The sequence below is a fragment of the Poecilia reticulata genome, linkage group LG7 (assembly GCF_000633615.1).
Source record: "Poecilia reticulata strain Guanapo linkage group LG7, Guppy_female_1.0+MT, whole genome shotgun sequence".
Lineage (NCBI taxonomy): Eukaryota > Metazoa > Chordata > Actinopteri > Cyprinodontiformes > Poeciliidae > Poecilia > Poecilia reticulata.
The window spans coordinates 18766954-18786177 of record NC_024337.1 but is presented as its reverse complement, the minus strand read 5'-3'; the positions used below and the strand labels follow the sequence as shown (position 1 = coordinate 18786177).

General features: G+C 38.5%; 1 protein-coding gene across 8 annotated transcripts; it reads left to right on the top strand.

Annotated features, from left to right (window-relative positions):
* Positions 1 to 703: 703 nt before the first annotated feature.
* Positions 704 to 18461, top strand: nfascb (neurofascin homolog (chicken) b). Of its 8 annotated transcripts, none has more exons than XM_008414266.2 (29): positions 706 to 1193; positions 3141 to 3199; positions 3783 to 3936; positions 4746 to 4879; positions 5399 to 5504; positions 5594 to 5784; positions 6023 to 6145; positions 6323 to 6541; positions 6825 to 6936; positions 7070 to 7257; positions 7333 to 7464; positions 9713 to 9856; positions 10708 to 10819; positions 10909 to 11072; positions 11162 to 11309; positions 11409 to 11533; positions 11630 to 11731; positions 11843 to 12040; positions 13092 to 13162; positions 13270 to 13492; positions 13849 to 13964; positions 14266 to 14476; positions 14583 to 14705; positions 14982 to 15155; positions 15247 to 15378; positions 15562 to 15631; positions 17280 to 17291; positions 17434 to 17469; positions 17561 to 18461. In XM_008414266.2, the coding sequence occupies exons 4-29, from the start codon at positions 4804 to 4806 to the stop codon at positions 17790 to 17792; spliced, it is 3540 nt and encodes a 1179-aa protein (XP_008412488.1). In that variant the 5' UTR covers positions 706 to 1193; positions 3141 to 3199; positions 3783 to 3936; positions 4746 to 4803; the 3' UTR covers positions 17793 to 18461. The 8 variants fall into 8 exon arrangements, with proteins under 8 accessions (XP_017161427.1, XP_008412488.1, XP_017161426.1 ...); XM_017305937.1 differs by lacking the exon at positions 3141 to 3199 and adding an exon at positions 2715 to 3140; XM_017305936.1 differs by having other exon boundaries at positions 2715 to 3199.
* Positions 18462 to 19224: the final 763 nt, after the last annotated feature.

Sequence of the window (19224 nt, the reverse complement as noted above, 5' to 3'; positions counted from 1 at the left end):
TTCTCTTATGTTATTGCATTTGTTTGCTCTCTTTATGTGTTTTCTTTATTAGATTCAACTAAGTGCGCTAAACAATGTTACAATAATATGATATAAGATAAGCAACTCTCAGCAGAAAGGATTTCTTTTAACAATTCATTTTATGTAATGCAAACAACATTTATGCCAGTTTAGACTGTAATATGTTCAGAATTATTTTGGAGCTGTCTTAGTTAACATTATATATGTTATTAGATATTTTTTCGTATAATCATTGTCATTCAGCTTGAGGGAACCGTGACCCTCAGTCTGTAGCAGTTTATGCTTTCTTTCCAGATGACACGGCTCAAAAAAGTACCCAGAATCCTCCTGCCTGTGGCCTCCCCATCTTCAAGAAGGGACTCGGAGGTGAAGGCAGGGACGGGGCCAGCCGATATCCGGCTTCATAATCTGGTTCTTGTACCTTTCTTATGTCGTGTTTATCTGTACAATAATTTATGTGACAAATTCACGTTAGAATTATTTTATTAGATAATGAATAACAATGGATAACTTGCAATTCCTCATTAGCTTCTGCATACTGTACGTGTCCAAAACTGCAGGGGTTTTACTGCCCCATGAATATGAAGGGTTAAATGCAACCACATGTGTCTGGAAGCTGCGCTCCCCCTGTCCACAACAATCTGACTTTGTTTCAAACAAGAAATGCTTTGTGTGAGAGAGTGCGCTCGTGACAGCCAGGGTGAAGCTACAAGGTCCATAACAGTCCAGAACATAAGAGAAACGCAAATTTGGTTAACTTTAAGTAGAGCTTTAGATGATTCCATTAGACGCTGCATGGAGTGACTGCTAAATCTAAAAAAAACCCTAATCTATCATCTAGTGCCTGACATGGCAGCTCTGTTTAGCTTCATGTTGCCAACACAATGAAGATGACTTCATTCATGTGTGGATTTCACAATGGATTTATTATCACAGCCTCTCAGGCCATGTTTGCCGGGCGTGTGACCGGGGCCAGTAGCAGCTATCCAAACAGTTTATAGTAGCCTCTGTTTTCTCTCTGCTTGTCACCTGCTTTGAGAAGATGGAGTGAAAGTAAGGAGTGATGAAACTCAGTTTGGAGATTCTGCAAGATGACAGTGTGTGAAGATAAGAAGAGGTAGACATCGTGCTTCAGGGCAGAAAGCGTAAACAGAGACCAAAAAAAAATTAAGGTAGGACCTCCCAATATTGACTTACTGCAATTTGTTTAGCCAATTATTTGTATTTGTTCATACAAGATGTAGAGTATTGAAACACATGACAGTACAAAGTTGCATGGTGTGTACTGTAATAATGGAGTAAAGTTTGACTCTTCACTGCAGCCGTTAAGGACACCATTAATATGATGTCACACTCTGATCTGTGAAATGGGGCTGGACATTGGCAGGTGTTGTTATGATTGTGAACTCAGCACTGTTACTACAAATAATGAGCCAGCAAGGTTTTAATGAAAAATACAAGTCTTTTACAATCTTAGAAAACAAATGCCTCATAAAAAAAAATTCTGTAACATTTTTACTTTTAAGGTACTGAAGTGTTAACAAACTGAATAAATGTTGCACAGACCAGGTTTAATATTTTTGCCTTAATTGTTCAGTCAGTAACATTTAGTGCTTTTGCAGTACAGTGCTTCTTTACAGTTTTTACAACATTTAAAAAAATGATGAATGCAGTAGAAGACAAATAATGAATAGAAGGATGCATTCAAGTGCAAATACTTCACGAGGTTTAAATTTGTATTCAGTATTTGATAAAATCGTGTATTATACTAGAACAAAAAAACAAGGGCAGCATATTTTTACTCCCTTTATGCAGATTTTAAAACAATGGTCTAAATCCTTTAGATAGGGAGTATATCAGGACAGCAGGCAGGAAAGGCAAGTGTTTCTGCCTTACATTTCCAATAATCTGGAGATATTAAGTAAAAGTGAAGAAAGTTATTTCAAGAAGCACAATAAAAATATAATTCAATATAACATTTTCCTGACAATCATGGGGGGGGGGAAATCTGCTTTCCTAGGACATAAGAGCAGCATAAGAGGAAGCTCAAAGTGTGTTACATGATGACAGCAACATAAGAAACAAACACAAAAAAAATTATTTTATTACTGTTGCGAAATATAGAGAAGCAATGAAAAGTTGTAATCCAGATGAGAATTAAACCATGTTCCATTATGTCAGGCTTGGTGTTGGGAGGGAGATGATTTGGGCTTTTTTTTTTGCAATCACAGGACTGTGGCATCTTGCATATAATGAGCAGTCCATAAACTTTTACCATCTGTCCAACTGACATTTGGAAAAAAAAAAGGGTCATCAAAATCAACATGATGCAATTACCCATTACCTCAAACCAATTAAAATATTAAACAAGGAGCCCGAGAAAGCTGTAATGAACTAAAGAAGAGTTCATCAAAGGTTAGCTACTAATAGCCAAATTATAACAAATTTTGATATGTTTACTTTTTTGAAAAAACAGCTCCAACATAAGTTTTGAGACCGTCATGTTCTTAATGCACAGTAGTGATGATGTAATTTTTCAGCGTCTTGCTCAGCAGTGTTTATTTTTTCTCCATCTTCATGGGCTCGTCCTGATGCAGTGACTGACGTCAAAGTGTCAGTGATAGCGGCTTTGAGGCTGAATGGGGAGCCTGTTTGGTTTAACACCCCCTCATACATGCCATCTGCTCTCACAGGAGCCCTGGGCACTCGTGCCAGAGGAGACCCATGGGCATAGAGGCCCTTTTGTCGTCACTGAGCCGGTCCCACGCGCCCCTGTGCCTCTTCACTGTGCAATCTGGTGCATGGCACTGATTGCTGCTCACATACAGGCCTGCCACAGTCCAATGTATGGGCAGAAAAGCTCATTCCGAGAGCCAAGCAGCTCATCGCAGCTCTTTCTGCTTTTCTGTTCACTGTGAGGTGGCTGGTGTTGTGTTTTGGGTATTTATGTGGACTAGGCCACAGATAACATCGACTGCAGAGTCATAAATATATCTGTCCTTGTAATTATTTCATTATTGTTGATTCTTATCATTCTCTCACTCTCTGCCTTGCTTTTGTTCATGCCAGTAACTCTTTGTCTGTTTGAACACCCCTCTGTTGTTTCTGGAACCACACAGGTAAGGATACTGTGGACAACCTGCCATTCTTTATAGAAAATAAAACATACCAAACAAAGGTTAGCAACGCCCTTTTTTAACTTCTGTATTTAAATACCTTTGTAAATTATTTCTAAAGACAAATCACTGGTTTTAATAGTCTCCAAACAACTCAAATAGAAATCTGAAGTACATTTTATAACTTTGTAAAAACTTTCCTGCCCTCAGGACATCAGGTGACTTGTGCAATGTAAAATTCATGTGACAGAAACAAACAATTCATTCATAATGTGCAGCGCATTGCTTTAGCCCACATTTTGACGTTGTCAGAACCACCAAGAATGCAAACAGTGCCAAGCTGAGGTTGCTTTGTGCTTTCATTTTCCCTAACGTTCCACTTCTGTTTGAAAAAAAGTAAACACTCAGAAGAAAAGCGGAGATTCCTAGGCTACATTTGCACATTTATTTGCTGGAAGTTTATATAAAACTGTGTCTGTATTTAATGAAGATGTTAGGAACTTTCGAGAGCTTGACCTGAACGGTAGAGTGGGTGAAGTGTAGGAGTTGAATGGAGTCATTCATTATTCATGAGAAGGGTGGGAAGAGTGTAAGTGGCAGTGACGGACATAAACTCAATTACTGATGTGTTTCTGCTCGTTCCAGGGTTCTTGACCTGATATTTGAAGGACTGGGGCATTAATTGCTGTAGTGCAAAAGAAGAATAATTTCCTGGGGAAAAGTAATTGAATTATTTATGCGTGGAGAAGGCCATGGTGATGGGGAGGAGAGATCAGTAATTTAAGTTTACAGGAGTAAGGTAGGTTTGCATAACTTTTGTTCTTGACAAACTAAGACGATGCAGGATTCATTACATATTTATAGAAAAATGCATTTGAAGAGACTTCTAATTAAATCCTTTCAATACATTAATCCTGGAAGATATTCTTTTCAGACTTTTTTCAGGCTTTGTGCATTTCAGCCACCTCTGAATCAGACTGCAGTCTAAAATTTGATATCATGTAAAGGCCACGACATTAAGTTCATTGTTATATCTGTTCAGTCAGAACAATATTTGAATAAGGTTCCTTGATTATAATTATGATACATTTTTGTTTTTGTCATTATCTGTTATATTGTCAGCTAGGTTTTTTTGTTGTTGTTGTTGTTTTTGCATTACTTTATTATTTATTTAAACATTCATTTATTTCATTTTTATATAATTTCACCTTAGCTGAAATTGTTACTGGAGCAACTTACTGAAGTCCAAAATAATTATATTTCTGTTTTCTGTCCTATAAATTATCAGTTATAGATACAGAATTAACAGTAATGGCAAAACTCTCATGACTAAAACTTCCCAAAAGGTATATTTAAATATAATTTTGATTGTATCAATGTTACTACTTTATAAATCAAGTGAAATGTTTTATTATTAGTTAGTGTGCTTGTAAAAAAAAAAAAAAAAAAGATCTGTTCTTATATTTTTGCCACATCATACAAAATTGTACAATTCAAAGTGTCTGAATATTTCTGTTGATGTTCTGGAGATTATTCATCTGTAGTAGCTTTGCTAGATGCTTTTTTTTTAACAGAATCATTAATTCACATGTTTTTTTCTGTTACCAGTTTGAGAACATTTGAGCTGGAGGCACTTAACCCTTACTGGACTAAATGAACTGTAAGGATGAGGACACTGGTTGGACCAGGGCTGCTGCTGTTTCTGTGGCAGAGTGTTTGGGCTTTGGACGTTCCTCTTGAAAGTGAGTCAGCAAACTCAGTTGTCTGTTTCTTCTTTTTCTTTTTGCCTTGTTTTCTGGCTGTAAATGTGTTTGCACATTTTACAGGTGTTCATGACTCACTTTTTCACACAAGAGTCACAAAACTGAACGTGTTACATTGGGATTTTATGTGACAAATCAATGCGAAGAGATGCACAGTTGTGAAGTCAATACTTAAGAGACTTCGTCTACTAATTAGGCAATTTCAGAAGGCAATTAGTTGCACTGGAACGTAGCTAGTGATATCAGAATAAGGAAGGCTTATAACCAGTGCATACTCCACTTTTCAGATTCATTTCTTAAAATTGTTAAAAAGTGAAGGATTCTTCTGTATTCCTGAACAATATCCATGCACTTCCCTTTGTTTGTTTATCACATAATCCGATGAAACACACTGACGTTTGTGATGTTGATGTGAAAAAGTGAGACAAAGGTTTAAATACTTTTGTTAGGCATTGTTTATTTTTGTAGAAATGCCAGATTTATCTCTCGTCCTTTCAGCCAGACAACCTCCAACCATCACAAAGCAGTCGCTACAGGAGCACATTGTGGATCCCAAAGAAACCATGGTGATGGAGTGTGAAGCCAAAGGCAACCCTCATCCTATGTGAGATTTCCAGCTAAAGAGCAGATAACAGCCTCATCAGCAGTCACGTCATTGATTTCCCCCCCCCTGTCTTCTCCTTAAATATGAAGTTTCTCGTGGAGGCGTAACGGGAAGTACTTCAACGTGGCCCGTGACTCCCAGGTGTCAATGCGCAGGCGCTCAGGGACCCTAGACATCTATGCCAAACACAATCCGGAACAGTACGAAGCAGAGTATCAGTGCATTGCCTCCAATCAGTATGGGTCCGCATACACACACAAGATCAGACTACGGCTGTACAGTAAGTCAAAATACAAAACTATAAAAAGAACTGAGTTGTCTAGTTAAAGGAAATGTCAGTGACCAGTGAGAACTCCGCTGCCGTTTGTGTTAATACGGCTTTGAATCAAACATGTGAATCTCACCTGTGTGGTGTATAACAATGTAATATACTTTTAAATTATTTGCTTACATGGAGGCAAAAAGGTTTGGTGAGTTTGCTGCTCAGATGGAACATGCATTCCTCTGTGATTGTGCAGGACCTCCTGTGTGGCCACGGGAGATTCTGGAGCCGGTCGTAATCAGCGCTGGCCTTCCTTTGGTCCTGCCCTGCGACGCTCCACCAGGCCCCCCTAAACCTGAAACCTACTGGATGTCCAGCTGTAAGTGTCCGACACACAATAGTGATCTTTGGGTTGAAATATGCTCCAACAGTGCTAATCACACTTCTTGTTCACTCTTAATAAATGCCTAAAAAACGCATAGTGCTTATGAGTATGACTAGAATTTTATTTCGGAACAATACTTTATATGATGGATTTCTAATTATTTTTGTTTAGGTTCGTATGCAAGACCTTTCAACTGGCCCGTTCAGACAGCGTTTCCCACCATGCAGGCTGTGCGGCAGGATCGCAGAGTTTCCATGGGGGTCAATGGAGATTTGTATTTCTCCAACGTGCTGGTTAATGACTCCACCACTGATTACTGCTGTAGCGCTCGATTTCCTTACAAGAATATGATTCAGCAAAAGATGCCTGTGGTTGTGAAGGTGCTTACAAGTGAGTCGCTTAACACTCGTTTTAAATTCTCACGGGAATCTCTGCAAGCTGGTGTGCAGATGTGACTTTTGCCTTTGAATTCCTGTTCTGCTCATTATAACACGCAACGTTATCGGTTGGTCTAATTGAATGTTAGCCTGCATCCTAAAATCGCGAGCATTGCTCTTTTTATTTTTTTTACAGTTAACTGCCGTGTTAGTTTTGTGCTGCTCAATGAACAGATTGGACCTTTACTGTGTGTATGTGTGTGCGGCTGATGTCCTCTGAATGGTTTCCACGGCAGCTCGAACAATGACCGAGGCCGCCCCCACCTGGCTGTCTCCCAAAGGCTCATCCAGCTCCATTCTTGTGCTGCAAGGGGAAGAGCTGCTTCTCGAGTGCATAGCTGGAGGGATGTAAGCTCAAGTTCACAAACTCAAGACCTTTGTACCTTTTGTTGAATTTCAGAAAAACAAAGACATAGAAAACCTATGCAAATCTTCTCCTCTTCGCTGTTACAATTTATTTATTTTTTAATCCATCGTTAAGGCCGACTCCTCGCATCACCTGGACTAAGGACGGCGAGGACCTGCCAGTGACATCACGTATGAAAGTGAAAAACTTCAACAAAATGATTCAAATTCCAAAAGCGTCTTTTGAAGACACTGGAGAGTATGTGTGTGCAGCTACCAACAAGATCGGGTACATTGAGCACACGATAACGGTCAGGGTCAGAGGTGAGACTTTCAGAAACAAACTCTTTTTATTTGGAGCACATTTTTGCACCAGCTAATGTGCTCTGTGTTGAACAGCGGCTCCATTCTGGTTGGAAAGGCCTACAAATCTGATCTTGGCTCCTGAGGAAAACGGACAGCTGGTGTGTCGCTCTGATGGGGCCCCTCGACCGACGATAAGCTGGTCCATAAACGGGGAACCAATTGAGAGTAAGTCTTTGTTTCAGGATGTGTTTAGCATCCTGCAAATCTATTGTCAACCTGGTACCGATGTGTAAAATAGTTTTAAGATGCATTCATTATTTAGTGTAGAAATCAGTAATCTCAATAAAAGATATGCTTTAGAGCAGGGGTCCCCAAACCTTTTCCTGTGAGGGCCACATAACTTCTCCCTTCTCTGGTGGGGGGCCGGAGTCAGTTTGTAACAGAAAAAGTGTGACGATTACAGGAGTGCCTAAATGTAAAAATATATTGTTTCCAGGAAGCACAATCAAATCTGGGGTTTTTCACAGAACAAAAGTCAGGAAATAAATAATAACACTATTAATGAAATAAATAATAACCAAATAATCCCGTCTGGATTCTTCACAGAAAAAATCCAGGAAAGATTATAGTCCGTATTTTCCGAACTGTTAGCTGCACCGGACTATAAGCTACAACCCCAAAGTTTTGTTTTTTTTAAACCAGTAAACATACACATATAAGCCGCAGATATTTCTGCCGCTCCAGGTTTTCCACAACAATGCAGCAGCAGCAGAGGGGAGCGGACACCCAAAATTTGAGTCATAATAGGTCAATTGAATATCACATTTATTACGGTTGAAAAAGAAAAAGTTTCCAAGTTTAGATTTAACAGAACTGATTACAGTAGTTTCCGAACGGTAACTGTAACAGTAAAAGTGCTGATCCTTCATGTCTGCTACTAGCATGTGCTTCTTTAGATTTCAACAGCAGCTTGCATCCATTACTGTTGCACTAATGCCATCTACTGGATCCTAATACCTATACCTCAAATTCTCATAATGATCCCAGTATTATTAAAAAAAACGAAAAATCTTCTTTATCCCCTCAATACTATTTAACGATCAACAACATTCTCAAATTTCAATTCCCTATTAAAACCTAATTCCGTTTTAATGGGCGCTTTCTTCTATTATTTCCAATTTTGACTTTCAATGATTCACTTCCAGCTAAAGAGCCCCCTGGTGGTTGTAGAAAAATCCACGTATAAGCGGCTTATAGTCCAGAAAACACAGTATATGAAAAAAAATCTGAATGCTCTCTGGTATCGTTCAGGGGGCCGGACCAAATGTGGAGGCGGGCCGGATCCGGCCCGTGGGCCGTAGTTTGTCTAGGAACTTTTAATGAGGAATTTATGTTTTACTGTTACACATAGGTATTAATATGATGCAGCACAAAGTCCCTTTTCTCTTAGCTATTCTTACAAATGGAAAAGACAGGAAGAGATGAACGAAAGACATAAAATGTTTCTGAACTCTTCCTGAGTTAGTTAAAACATTAGTATTGTTGTATCTAAATGCATATCAACTTGTTTTCTATCCATTATTTGAGCTCTGAAATCACTGCATCTTTTTTTGTGATTTTGACCGTTTCTCATTTTCTGAAAATAAATACTAAACTTTTGCTTGGAATTTCAGAGACATATTGTCCGTATTTCGTAGAATAAAAGAATAATGTTCATTTTAGTCAAACATAAACCTATAAAGAGTAAAATCAGAGAAACTGATCATTTTAAGTAGCCTCTTTTTTTTTCCAGAGCTGTAGTCTGAAAAAGCTGGACCAGTGACAAAAATATCTCTGCTAGAACTCAGGTTTAGCTTGCCACCACTCACAGTGAAGAGGAAAGGCAATTAAATATGCAAGGTTCACCTTTAAAGAACTGCAGAAAAGAGCAGCTTCTTGAGGTCTGCAGATTAACATAACTACTCAGTCCAAAGTAGAAGAAAACTAGTTGCTGCAGAGTCATGCAATGAGGAAGCCTTTTGTTCTATGATTTCAAGGAAACAATTTGTTACATGTTTTCAGGTATTTAACCAGAATGCCATGCTTTGTACAGATGAGGTTTATTATGGTGAATGATGTGTGATACTGTTGGCCTCTTTCGGAATACCAGATGTTTTTTTTAGCTGGATGATCATCTAAAATATATGAATTAGGTCACCAGATCCAAATCAACTTTCTCCCATGATCATTTCATGATTACATTTTGTGTAGGAAACATATTTGATATGAACTAAAGAGAGCACCTTGGATCTTTGTAGATTTTTTTTCCATTATTTTTTTTAATGCAGCAAAATATACATTTTAGTTATGTCTTTTAATGACTCTTTACTATGTTTGTCAAAGTGTGGGGGGCACAGTATGAACTTTTAAAAATTTATCTAAATGTTAATTATTGCCCAGTCTTTTCTTCATCCACATGTAATTTGTTTTTCAGCGTCTACACCGCAGCCTAACAGGCAGGTGTCTGGAGAAACAATAACCTTTCGCAGCGTGTCCACAGAAAACACGGCTGTCTATCAGTGCAATGCCTCCAATGAGCATGGGTACCTACTGGCCAATGCGTTTGTCAATGTGCTGCGTAAGTTTTGTTACTTAGAGAATATTCAACTATTTTTCAAAGTCAGCACTAAGCCATAAATTGTGGATTATTTTTACAAATAATCATGAACAGTCCAAAAGACAGTGAAATATAAACATCCATTAGATGTATTCCTAACGCTCTTCTGTGTTGACAGTCAGATAACATTGAAATCTACTACATTTTGCGTTAGTTTATTTGACCAACTCTAGCTATTTTTTTATCTATAAATACGGTCAACACCAATCAACAACTTTATGTAGTTACATACTGTTTAAAAAGTTGGCACATCTGCCTTGTCATTGTCATTCTGAGTATTTTTTAGCTTCATTTGTTTACTAAAATTAGAATCTTACATTTGATTACATTTGAACTGCAACATTAAAAATGTCTGGTTTGTGACTCAACTGGGAGTTCTCAAACCGGAAGTTCCCAGCCAGAATAGTTGTTAAATATTAGTTGTTAGAACAACTTTGAGGGTGAGAAGTTGTCTTTGCCTTTGTTAAGCTAAGAAAATGTTCAAATATATGCAAATATTTAATCTCCTTTTAAAAAAATACAGAAAACCAGTTATGAAAGCACAGTTGTTACTGACAGGTCTGTAGGTTGTGGCTCTAAAAGCACTGAATCCAGCTGCAGTGTCTGCTTTGTGACTCTCCCCACAATCATCTCAATGGGGCTTTTATTCTGTACTGTTTTTCTGTCACACTTTTTCCTTCCACTCAAATTTACATAAATTTAATTCCAAATGTGAATCAGTGAACAGTCAACTGATATTTTGTGGTTTATCCTCCGTGTGGTGAGTATCAGTCACCAAATTTACTGAGATGATCTTGTGTTTTATCCCTCAGATGCGACGCCTCGCATTATTGGGCCCAGGAATGAGCTCATAAAGACGATAGAGGGACATCGTGCCTTTTTAGACTGTCACTTCTTTGGCTCTCCCGTTCCTGAACTGCGATGGTAAGGCCACAGCATGTGTTTTATAAGTATTGGCTGACATTAGGGAGCAACCTTTCAGAGTCTGTAGGCTTATGGATTGTCTGACACAGGTCCAAATACGGACAAGGAACTCTGGAGGGAAACCGTTTCAGGACCCACAGGAACGGGACTCTGGAGATCAAACGCATCCAGATAGAAGACCAGGGCACCTACCTGTGTGTGATCAGCAACATAGCAGGGAGAGATGAGAATCAAGTCCGAGTAGAGGTCAAAGGTAAAGATGACAGATCCTCACAGAAAACGTTTGTCACCAAGAGGCTCTACTAATGGTCTGACAGTAGCATTGTTTGTTATGCTTCTTAGAGCCCATCATAATTGTGACCAAACCACGGAGTATGAAAGTCCTGCGTGGAAGTGATGTGCGCCTGGAGTGTGGCGTAAAAGCAGACATCACCACACCAATCAAAACAACATGGATGAAAAACAAAAACCAAGCTGCTCTCAGTTGGAGGTCCGTGACTTTTCCTCAAGTTTAATTCATGTCTCACAACAGAATTAAAGCTTTTTATTTCAGTCTGATCATTTGAGGGGTTTTGTTTTACTTTGGTAGAGTCTCTATGGATGAATCAAACCTGGTCATTACTAATGTGAACAGAGGTGATGAGGGGAATTACACATGTGTGATCCAAAATGACCTGGAACAGAAGTCTGCATCTGCACACCTAATGGTGATGGGTAGGACCCAGAGGAAGGAAAACCTATTTTAGCAGATAAGCTGCCTGTTTGTCTTAAAACTGTTTTTACGTTTTGCTTTTTGTTTGTTTGCTGTAGACCGACCAAGTCCTCCGACTGACTTGGAACTGTCAGATCCATACGAACGCAGTGTGCGACTCAGTTGGGTTCCTGGAGACAGCAACCACAGCCCCATCACTGGTAAAATGAATCAGCTACATAAACTGACAGGAATACACGTTTTGCTTTTGAAATGTTTTGCATGTGTGTTCGTCGTGATAATATTAAGCGCCATTTTTTGATTTCTGACAGAGTATTTAGTGCAGTACGATGACGATGACTGGATACCAGGAAAGTGGAAAAACCTATCAACATACCCAGGAAATCTCAACTCTGTCATGCTGCATCTGCAACCTTTCACCTACTACGAGTTCAGGGTTATTGCCAACAATGAAATCGGATCGAGTCGTCCCAGTCGGCCATCTAAGCGCTTCCAGTCCAGCGGCGCACGTGGGTCTCATGCTGAGTGACAATATTTGCAATTATTAGCTTATAAACATGAGAAACATGATTTTATATACATACATATATAATTTAAGGACATAGAGAGAACTTCACACTGACCTTTTTAAAGTCGTAAATGATCTTTTTTTCCTGCAGTAGCATGATCTTACATGTAAATAATAGAAAAATCTATTTTTATGTTTATTAAATGGGGAACGATACTAGATTAAGAAATCATTTTTGACAAAATTAGCGCAACATGTAATATGTGGAGTTTGCTTAGCAAGACGTTGTTTTCTATGTGACTCAGATCCAAACAAAGTAGCCTGTGTAAGTGACATTCCCATGAAACCATTTGTATGCAACTTCCATCAATTCATATATTTTAAATATAGTTAATAATAATAATAATAATAATAATAATAATAATAATAATAATAATAATAATAATAATAATAATAATAATAATAATAATAGAATTTTGTTTCAATCAAATTTTCTTATATAACCTTGACTATAATCTGCAAATCTATTATTCTTCTGATTCAGAATGAGTAAAGAGTGATCATGCATGTAAGTGTAAAACCTAGTTGTTATATTTAGAAGGGTTTAAAACTGAGAAAGTAGTAGCAGGCAAATAGGAGTATTCTGAATAAACTAGTTTTAATTACGACCCGCTGGGTTTTATGTTTGTCCTCGGTAAGTTTGTGGAAATCAATGTGCCGTGTAAATATATTCCTAGTGGAGGAATCTGTGTTACACTCTGAGTAAGCTGCTCCTCAGGACTGAAGCAATCTAGAGCGTGATGCAGGACGACGCCTCAGGACGTGACTCGACCTCATGTGTCTTAGGACTCACTTAAGGTTAACAGCTAATGAGCAGATTTTCCAGAGAGACACTATTCTGAACAACCTCCTGATCAAAAGAGGGAAAAAAAAGAGTTAGATTTATAACTTTTGATAAAATCATGCCTGCTTGTCTCATTTAGCTTGGGAAAATCCAAGCTTCGAACATGTGGTTTTAAATGAATTACAGGTCATTTTGTTTTCTTGTTCAGCTCCTGATGTCATACCAAAGAATCTGAAAGGTGTGGGTACATGGAGAAATAACATGGAAATCAGCTGGGAGGTAACTAGGACTGACATAAAACCGTAAATCTGTATTTCCCTGTGGGAGTTTACCACATAAATCTTCCTTAACACAAAACATCACATTGACGATTCTTGTGTTTGCAGCCTCTGACATGGCGAGAGTGGAACGGACCACACTTGAAGTATCTGGTTTGGTGGAGAAGGAGGGATTCCAGAGAGGAGTGGAAAAATGCAACTACAAAGTGGCTGAAGTATTACATTTATGACGCGGACACGTTCACCCCCTACGAGCTCAAAGTCCAGGCAGTCAATGACTTTGGGCTTGGACCTGAGTCGCCCGTGGTCATTGGTTACTCTGGTGAAGACCGTAAGTACTGTTTGCACTTATGGTACAGTTTGTCTGTTTGCTGCTTTATCATTTAAATCTCTGTGAAACGTTCGAAAACATGCACTCCGTAAATAATTAACAAATCACCAAAATAGTTTGTGGTGAATTTCCAAAATATCCCCACTGTTTCTCCCATTTTATGACATTAGAGAAGAAACTAAAAACTTATCTTTTGGCTTATTTTAGAATATACATTTTCAGCACATTCTCTCAGAATAAAATACCTCTTTGTTTATTCATATTCCATGTCATTCTTGCCTTACAAACTACTTTGAAAAACGTCTTCTTATCAACAGTAAAGATAAGCTGGCATTCCATTTCAATTTTTTTCCCAGGTCCGATAGCGGCCCCCCTGAACTTGAGAGTGTCTGACATCGAGAGCAGTCAGGTTACGTTACATTGGGACCCAGTGACACGTGAATCTATTATGGGTCAGCTCAAAGAATACAAGGTGGGTCTATTATGAGTGTAACAAAAGATAAAACATAATAATACCTGCAGAACCCTCACTGTACATTATTATAGCTAATTGCTATAGGATGGTTAATAGCTCATTTTATGGTACTTGAGTTACAACAACATTCAATAAACTACATTCATGTTTTTGCTGTGCTGGTAATTCTATTTGATAATGTTACTAATTTTGTGTCTGTGTTTTTTTTTGTTGATCATCGTTTCATTTTTTGACTCTGGAGCCAAATATGTGACGACACAGAGGCAAAAACTGAAAAGTGTTTCTTCTGAATTTTAAGGTCTACTACTGGAGAGACAGCAGCCAGCTGAGGTGGCACAGGGTCAACAGAGCCATGAGGTCGAAAGTGTTTCCCAACAGCGATCCAGAACCCTCAGGCGTCGTCACTGACCTCATTCCTTATAGCAACTACGTGATGTATATAGTAGTGACAAACAGCCGGTATGAAGGACCGCCAAGTAATCACATCCACTTCTCCACACCAGAAGGAGGTATAAAAAATAAAATAAAATAAACCATCTGCAAGTAATATGCTGCTATTTTTCTACAGACTTTGCATTAAAATGTTGCTTACAATCCTGGGCTTTGTTTTTACAGTACCATCTGCTCCAAGATCCTTCAGGATCCAACAGCGACATCTGGACAGTATTTATGTTGACTGGGACCTACCAGAAGAGCCTAATGGTGTTATCACTGGTTACAGCCTGAAATACCAGACAGGTAGGTATGCCAAAAGACTCTAACAAACGATGCCAAGCGCACTCAGAAATACTTAAAAATCAACTACTCACAGCAATTCCAGAAAAGCTGGTTATGGATCCCTCCCTCTTATAACCACTGATGTATCTGCACAAAGAAATCCAAATACTACTGAAGTCTGTGAAGAGGGCAATAAACTTTTGTAACTACTCAGCGGTCAGATACCTGAAAGTTTAATGTTCCAGGATCAACATCAAGAGTTGTCCAAGTTTTGTGAAGTTTCCCACCTCTCCACAGTGAATGCAAGCAGAGGAGAAGAGCTGAAAGTGGAGGAGTTCCCACCGAACGTGACAAGCTTCTCTATTCGGCGATTCGACCGCTACACTCGCTACAGATTCTCTGTGGCTGCACACACTCGGGTCGGGCTGGGAGAATGGCATACGGAGGAGTCTCCCCACTACACCACAGAGAGTAATTTACTCTTGTTCTCGGTTTTTAGACACAACCGCTTTGGAGTGCTGGGAAGATGCTGACTCTCTTCCTGTGTGATTGTTTGTCCCAGTATATGCTCAGGACCAGGTGGACATTTCCACTCAGGGGTGGTTTATTGGCATCATGTGTGCTGTGGCTCTCATCGTGCTCATCCTCCTCATAGTGTGTTTCATCAAGAGGAGCCGAGGAGGAAAATATCCAGGTACAAAGGGGGGAAATTCCTGTGAAATATTCCGGTATGCAGAGGTGCATACTGGGAAAAACAAATCAGCATAAAGTGCTGCGTCCAATTACTAAAATAACTGGACATATTTGACAGGACATTTGCTGTTTGCTTCTGTTTTCCTAGCAAACTGTTTTAACTTAAACTTTTTCTATGAATTAGTGCGCGACAAAAAGGACATTTCATTGGAACTGATGGATGATAAAGATCAGGAGGGAACATTTGATTACAGGTAAACATTCAAAACTAACAGATAAACAGCTGTATTAGTTGGTAATGAGGAATAATGTCACACTGTAACACACATCTATCAGTTCAGGTTATACTCTGATAACATTGTTTGCATGGATTTGCTCTGTATCTGTGTATTTTCCTTTTGTAAACTGAAAATGCTCTGTGACATTGTTGTACCAATAATGTCCATCCTAACTGAACAAGTTCAAGGATGAGTTTTAAATATACAAATGAAAACAGTTTTTTTTTGTAGATTGGTACATTGCAACCAGTTACTGTTGAGTTCCTAAATTAATTAAACATAAATGGCTTTTCTTTGGAAAAATCCCAATCTTTGGCATGACACTACCTGAACAGAAAGATAGAAAGTTAGTTTGGTTCGTTTCGTCCGGGATCAACCTGATATCATTTAATGCAGAGGTCTATGTGAGTGACATTTGTGAAGTTAATATTATACAGTGTTGTGCAATAACAGGCTTGGTTTGGTCATTTATAACTAAAGGCAAATTATTAACAAAGTTAGCAATTTTAATCAAAACTCCCAAGTTGAGGCATCACCCGTTTATCAGGAAATAAAAGCTAAAATTCCTTTCAGTCTCAGTCATTGTTTGTTGAATACCTGCAAACACGGCCAAATTCTCCCCAACATATAAGAATTTATCAACAAAATGTGTCAATCTTTCACTTGAAATACTTTAATCAACAAACTCTAACTAATCCAGTAACACCCAGCTAAACTGCCAAGTAAAAATTAATTATTGTTCAGTTTTTTATGAGTGCTGGTGGTCTGTTATGCCTAATTACGTCACAAAAAGAACAGCTATGTTGTGTAAGCACTGCAGCCACCTTTAGCATTAAAAGGATTTAGCTTTACCATGTGCAGCAGAGATAACAGGGACAATTTGGCATGTTTCAAGGACAAAGTGGACCTGTCTTATGCAGTATAGTGAGGAGGGAAGAAAAGGAAAAATACTGTCAATGTCAAATTTATTTATATAGCACTTTTAAAAGCCGGTTTAAAACCAAAGGGCTGTACAAAAATGGTAACATAGTAGAATACGCTGATGGAAAAAGGAAGAGAAAACATAATAAAAAATAAGTGCAATAATAAATGAAGAAAACAAAAATTAAAGGTTATAGTATCAGGCCTCAGTTAAAGGCCAACAAGTTTGAAGAAGGGATTTAAAATGATCTTTACTAGTAATGTAAGCTCACTTTGCTGGACTGCTGGTGGTCCAACCGTTTACTGGAGTAAAGTTTTATTAACTCCAATAAATGGAGCCTCAGCCTGCTTTAGGCCTGACACACTTTCACATTCAGCAATGCAAAAACACGTGGAAATACACAATGAAATGAATAATACTTGAATTGTTTTATCCTGAACTGATGTCCTCTGCCCAGACACAATCTCCAACGTGAACCTTTCCTAAGAACAGGAAGATTGGAGCCAAATGGAAACTGCGGCTTTATTGTCAATCACGCTTTAGCACATCTGAGCACAGATACAGTTCAAATCACATATCTGACCTTATTTTCTGTAACCCTTTAATTAAATAGTTTTTTTTGTTTCTTTACTTTTCTTTCTCTATCTAAAACTTTCCCTACCAAAACCTCAACCTTCTGTTTTTTCCACTCAACCACTCAAGGTCCCTTGAAAGGTATGAAAAGACTAAAGCTTGACTTATTGACGCTATTGACATTATTTACAGTAACTTTATGAACAAAAATAAATAAATTTTTACTTTCTGAATTTCAATCTTTTAATTTTACACAGTTTAATTAAATGTTTTCATATTTCAGGATAGCACGTGTCTCAACTTTGCCCTATCCTCGGCGGTACGACGCATTACCTTTTACTGTATTTCAGTCACAGTAGTTCATGTTTCTGAGATCCAATTTGTGCTGACACCCTTACTCTTTTTGCCAGGGAGGAGGAAAGAGGGCTCCAGAGAGCTCAGCCGTCCGTGGAGGCGATACTGAAGAGATCAGACAGCGACGACAGCCTGGTTGAATACGGAGAAGGAGGAGAAATCCAGTTCAATGAGGACGGGTCGTTCATCGGCCAGTACACGGGAACAAGGAGAGACGTCAGGGACTTGGACTTTGGTGGGAATCTAGAGCTCCACTCTCCGATGAATACCATCTACTCTCTAGCATGAGACTAAAACCTCAAGGACCAATTCTTGCTACGGCTGTTTTCCCTGGGACTTCGCTCTGTTCGTACCTTCTCGGAAGCAGGCAGAGGAAGTGGGGATTTGAGTCCATTTGACGAGGAAACAGCTGGAAATAGAGCTGCTATTAAACCTTTGTTATTTCACAAGCCTCAACTTTCATTTGTATGGAGGGGGGAAACATGCAGAGGTCGGGATCCTCTTGACATATGTGTGTTTTTAGACATTATCTGGTAAAACTGAAGATTTTCCTTTCATGTTGTGTGTATATATAGAACATATCTTTGCAAAAACTGAAGTGTTGTGAGAGACTGAGAAGGAGCTTTTTATCGTGTCTGTGAAAAAGGACCAACTTACCCTCTGTAACTGCATCTTTTTCTGTTTGTTAACTCCAACCGCAAAGTTTATGTTAATTATGAGTGCAACACATTCTTCCTCAACTTTGGTTCCAATTTTTTTTAGCTTTTTAGATTTATAAATTAAAACAAAAAGGCTGACCTTATGCTTTCCTCGTTGAGGGAAAAATTTCTGTAGAACAATTTCAAATAGCTTCTGAAGCTAATTTGATGCATTCTGTGGCGTAACAGTGTTTCTCTGACATCTAACATCAGCTGTGTACGAAGCAAAAAAATGAATAAAAAAGTGTTTATAAATATGTGGGCTTGTTTCACTCTGAATGCTAAATTTCTGAATCCATATATTTATTATGTGCATTCTTTGTGGCTGTAGTTGATTAAAAGATATAAATGTGGTTTATGAGACWGTCATTAGGTAATATTGTGTTTCACTGTGGAAAAGTATCATCTACATCATTCGTAAGGAGAGACTCCACTTTGTATACGAGGAATATTTAGTCAAACTAGTGGAAACAAAGGGTCTATGAATGAACTTCATAGTGAGCTTGATCTTGGTGGCTGATGGACTCGTGTAAATCAGATTAATAAGACGGATAGAGATTCATTCTGGGTTGCCTGGGGACATCAGCAGATCTTGAACCATCTTTATTTGCTCAGATCTTTATTTACTCAAGTTAAAGCTCAGGCAGGAATCATTTTGTGGAGAACCGGTCCATGTCTCTTATCAGATTAAACACACACAGAAACAGAGGCGTATGAGAGATGTTGTAAGGCAGGGATTTCTCTCATTGGCTCATGAATCTACTAACACAACAGGGTGAGAGTTTTAATTTACAGTTTTCTTCCTGACATTTTTAGGTATTTGTTTTAAATGAATATCCGACGAAACGGATAAATACAACATGCACATCTTTACACAACGCTTTGGGTGAATGTTAATGTTTCACATTTGAAGTACATTTAAAGCTTTGTTCATGGTGTGTCAATCTATTGCTCTTTTGCAATAATTACTGTTGTCAGAAGCAGATACAAATCATATTGTCATCAAATTTGTGTAGAGAATA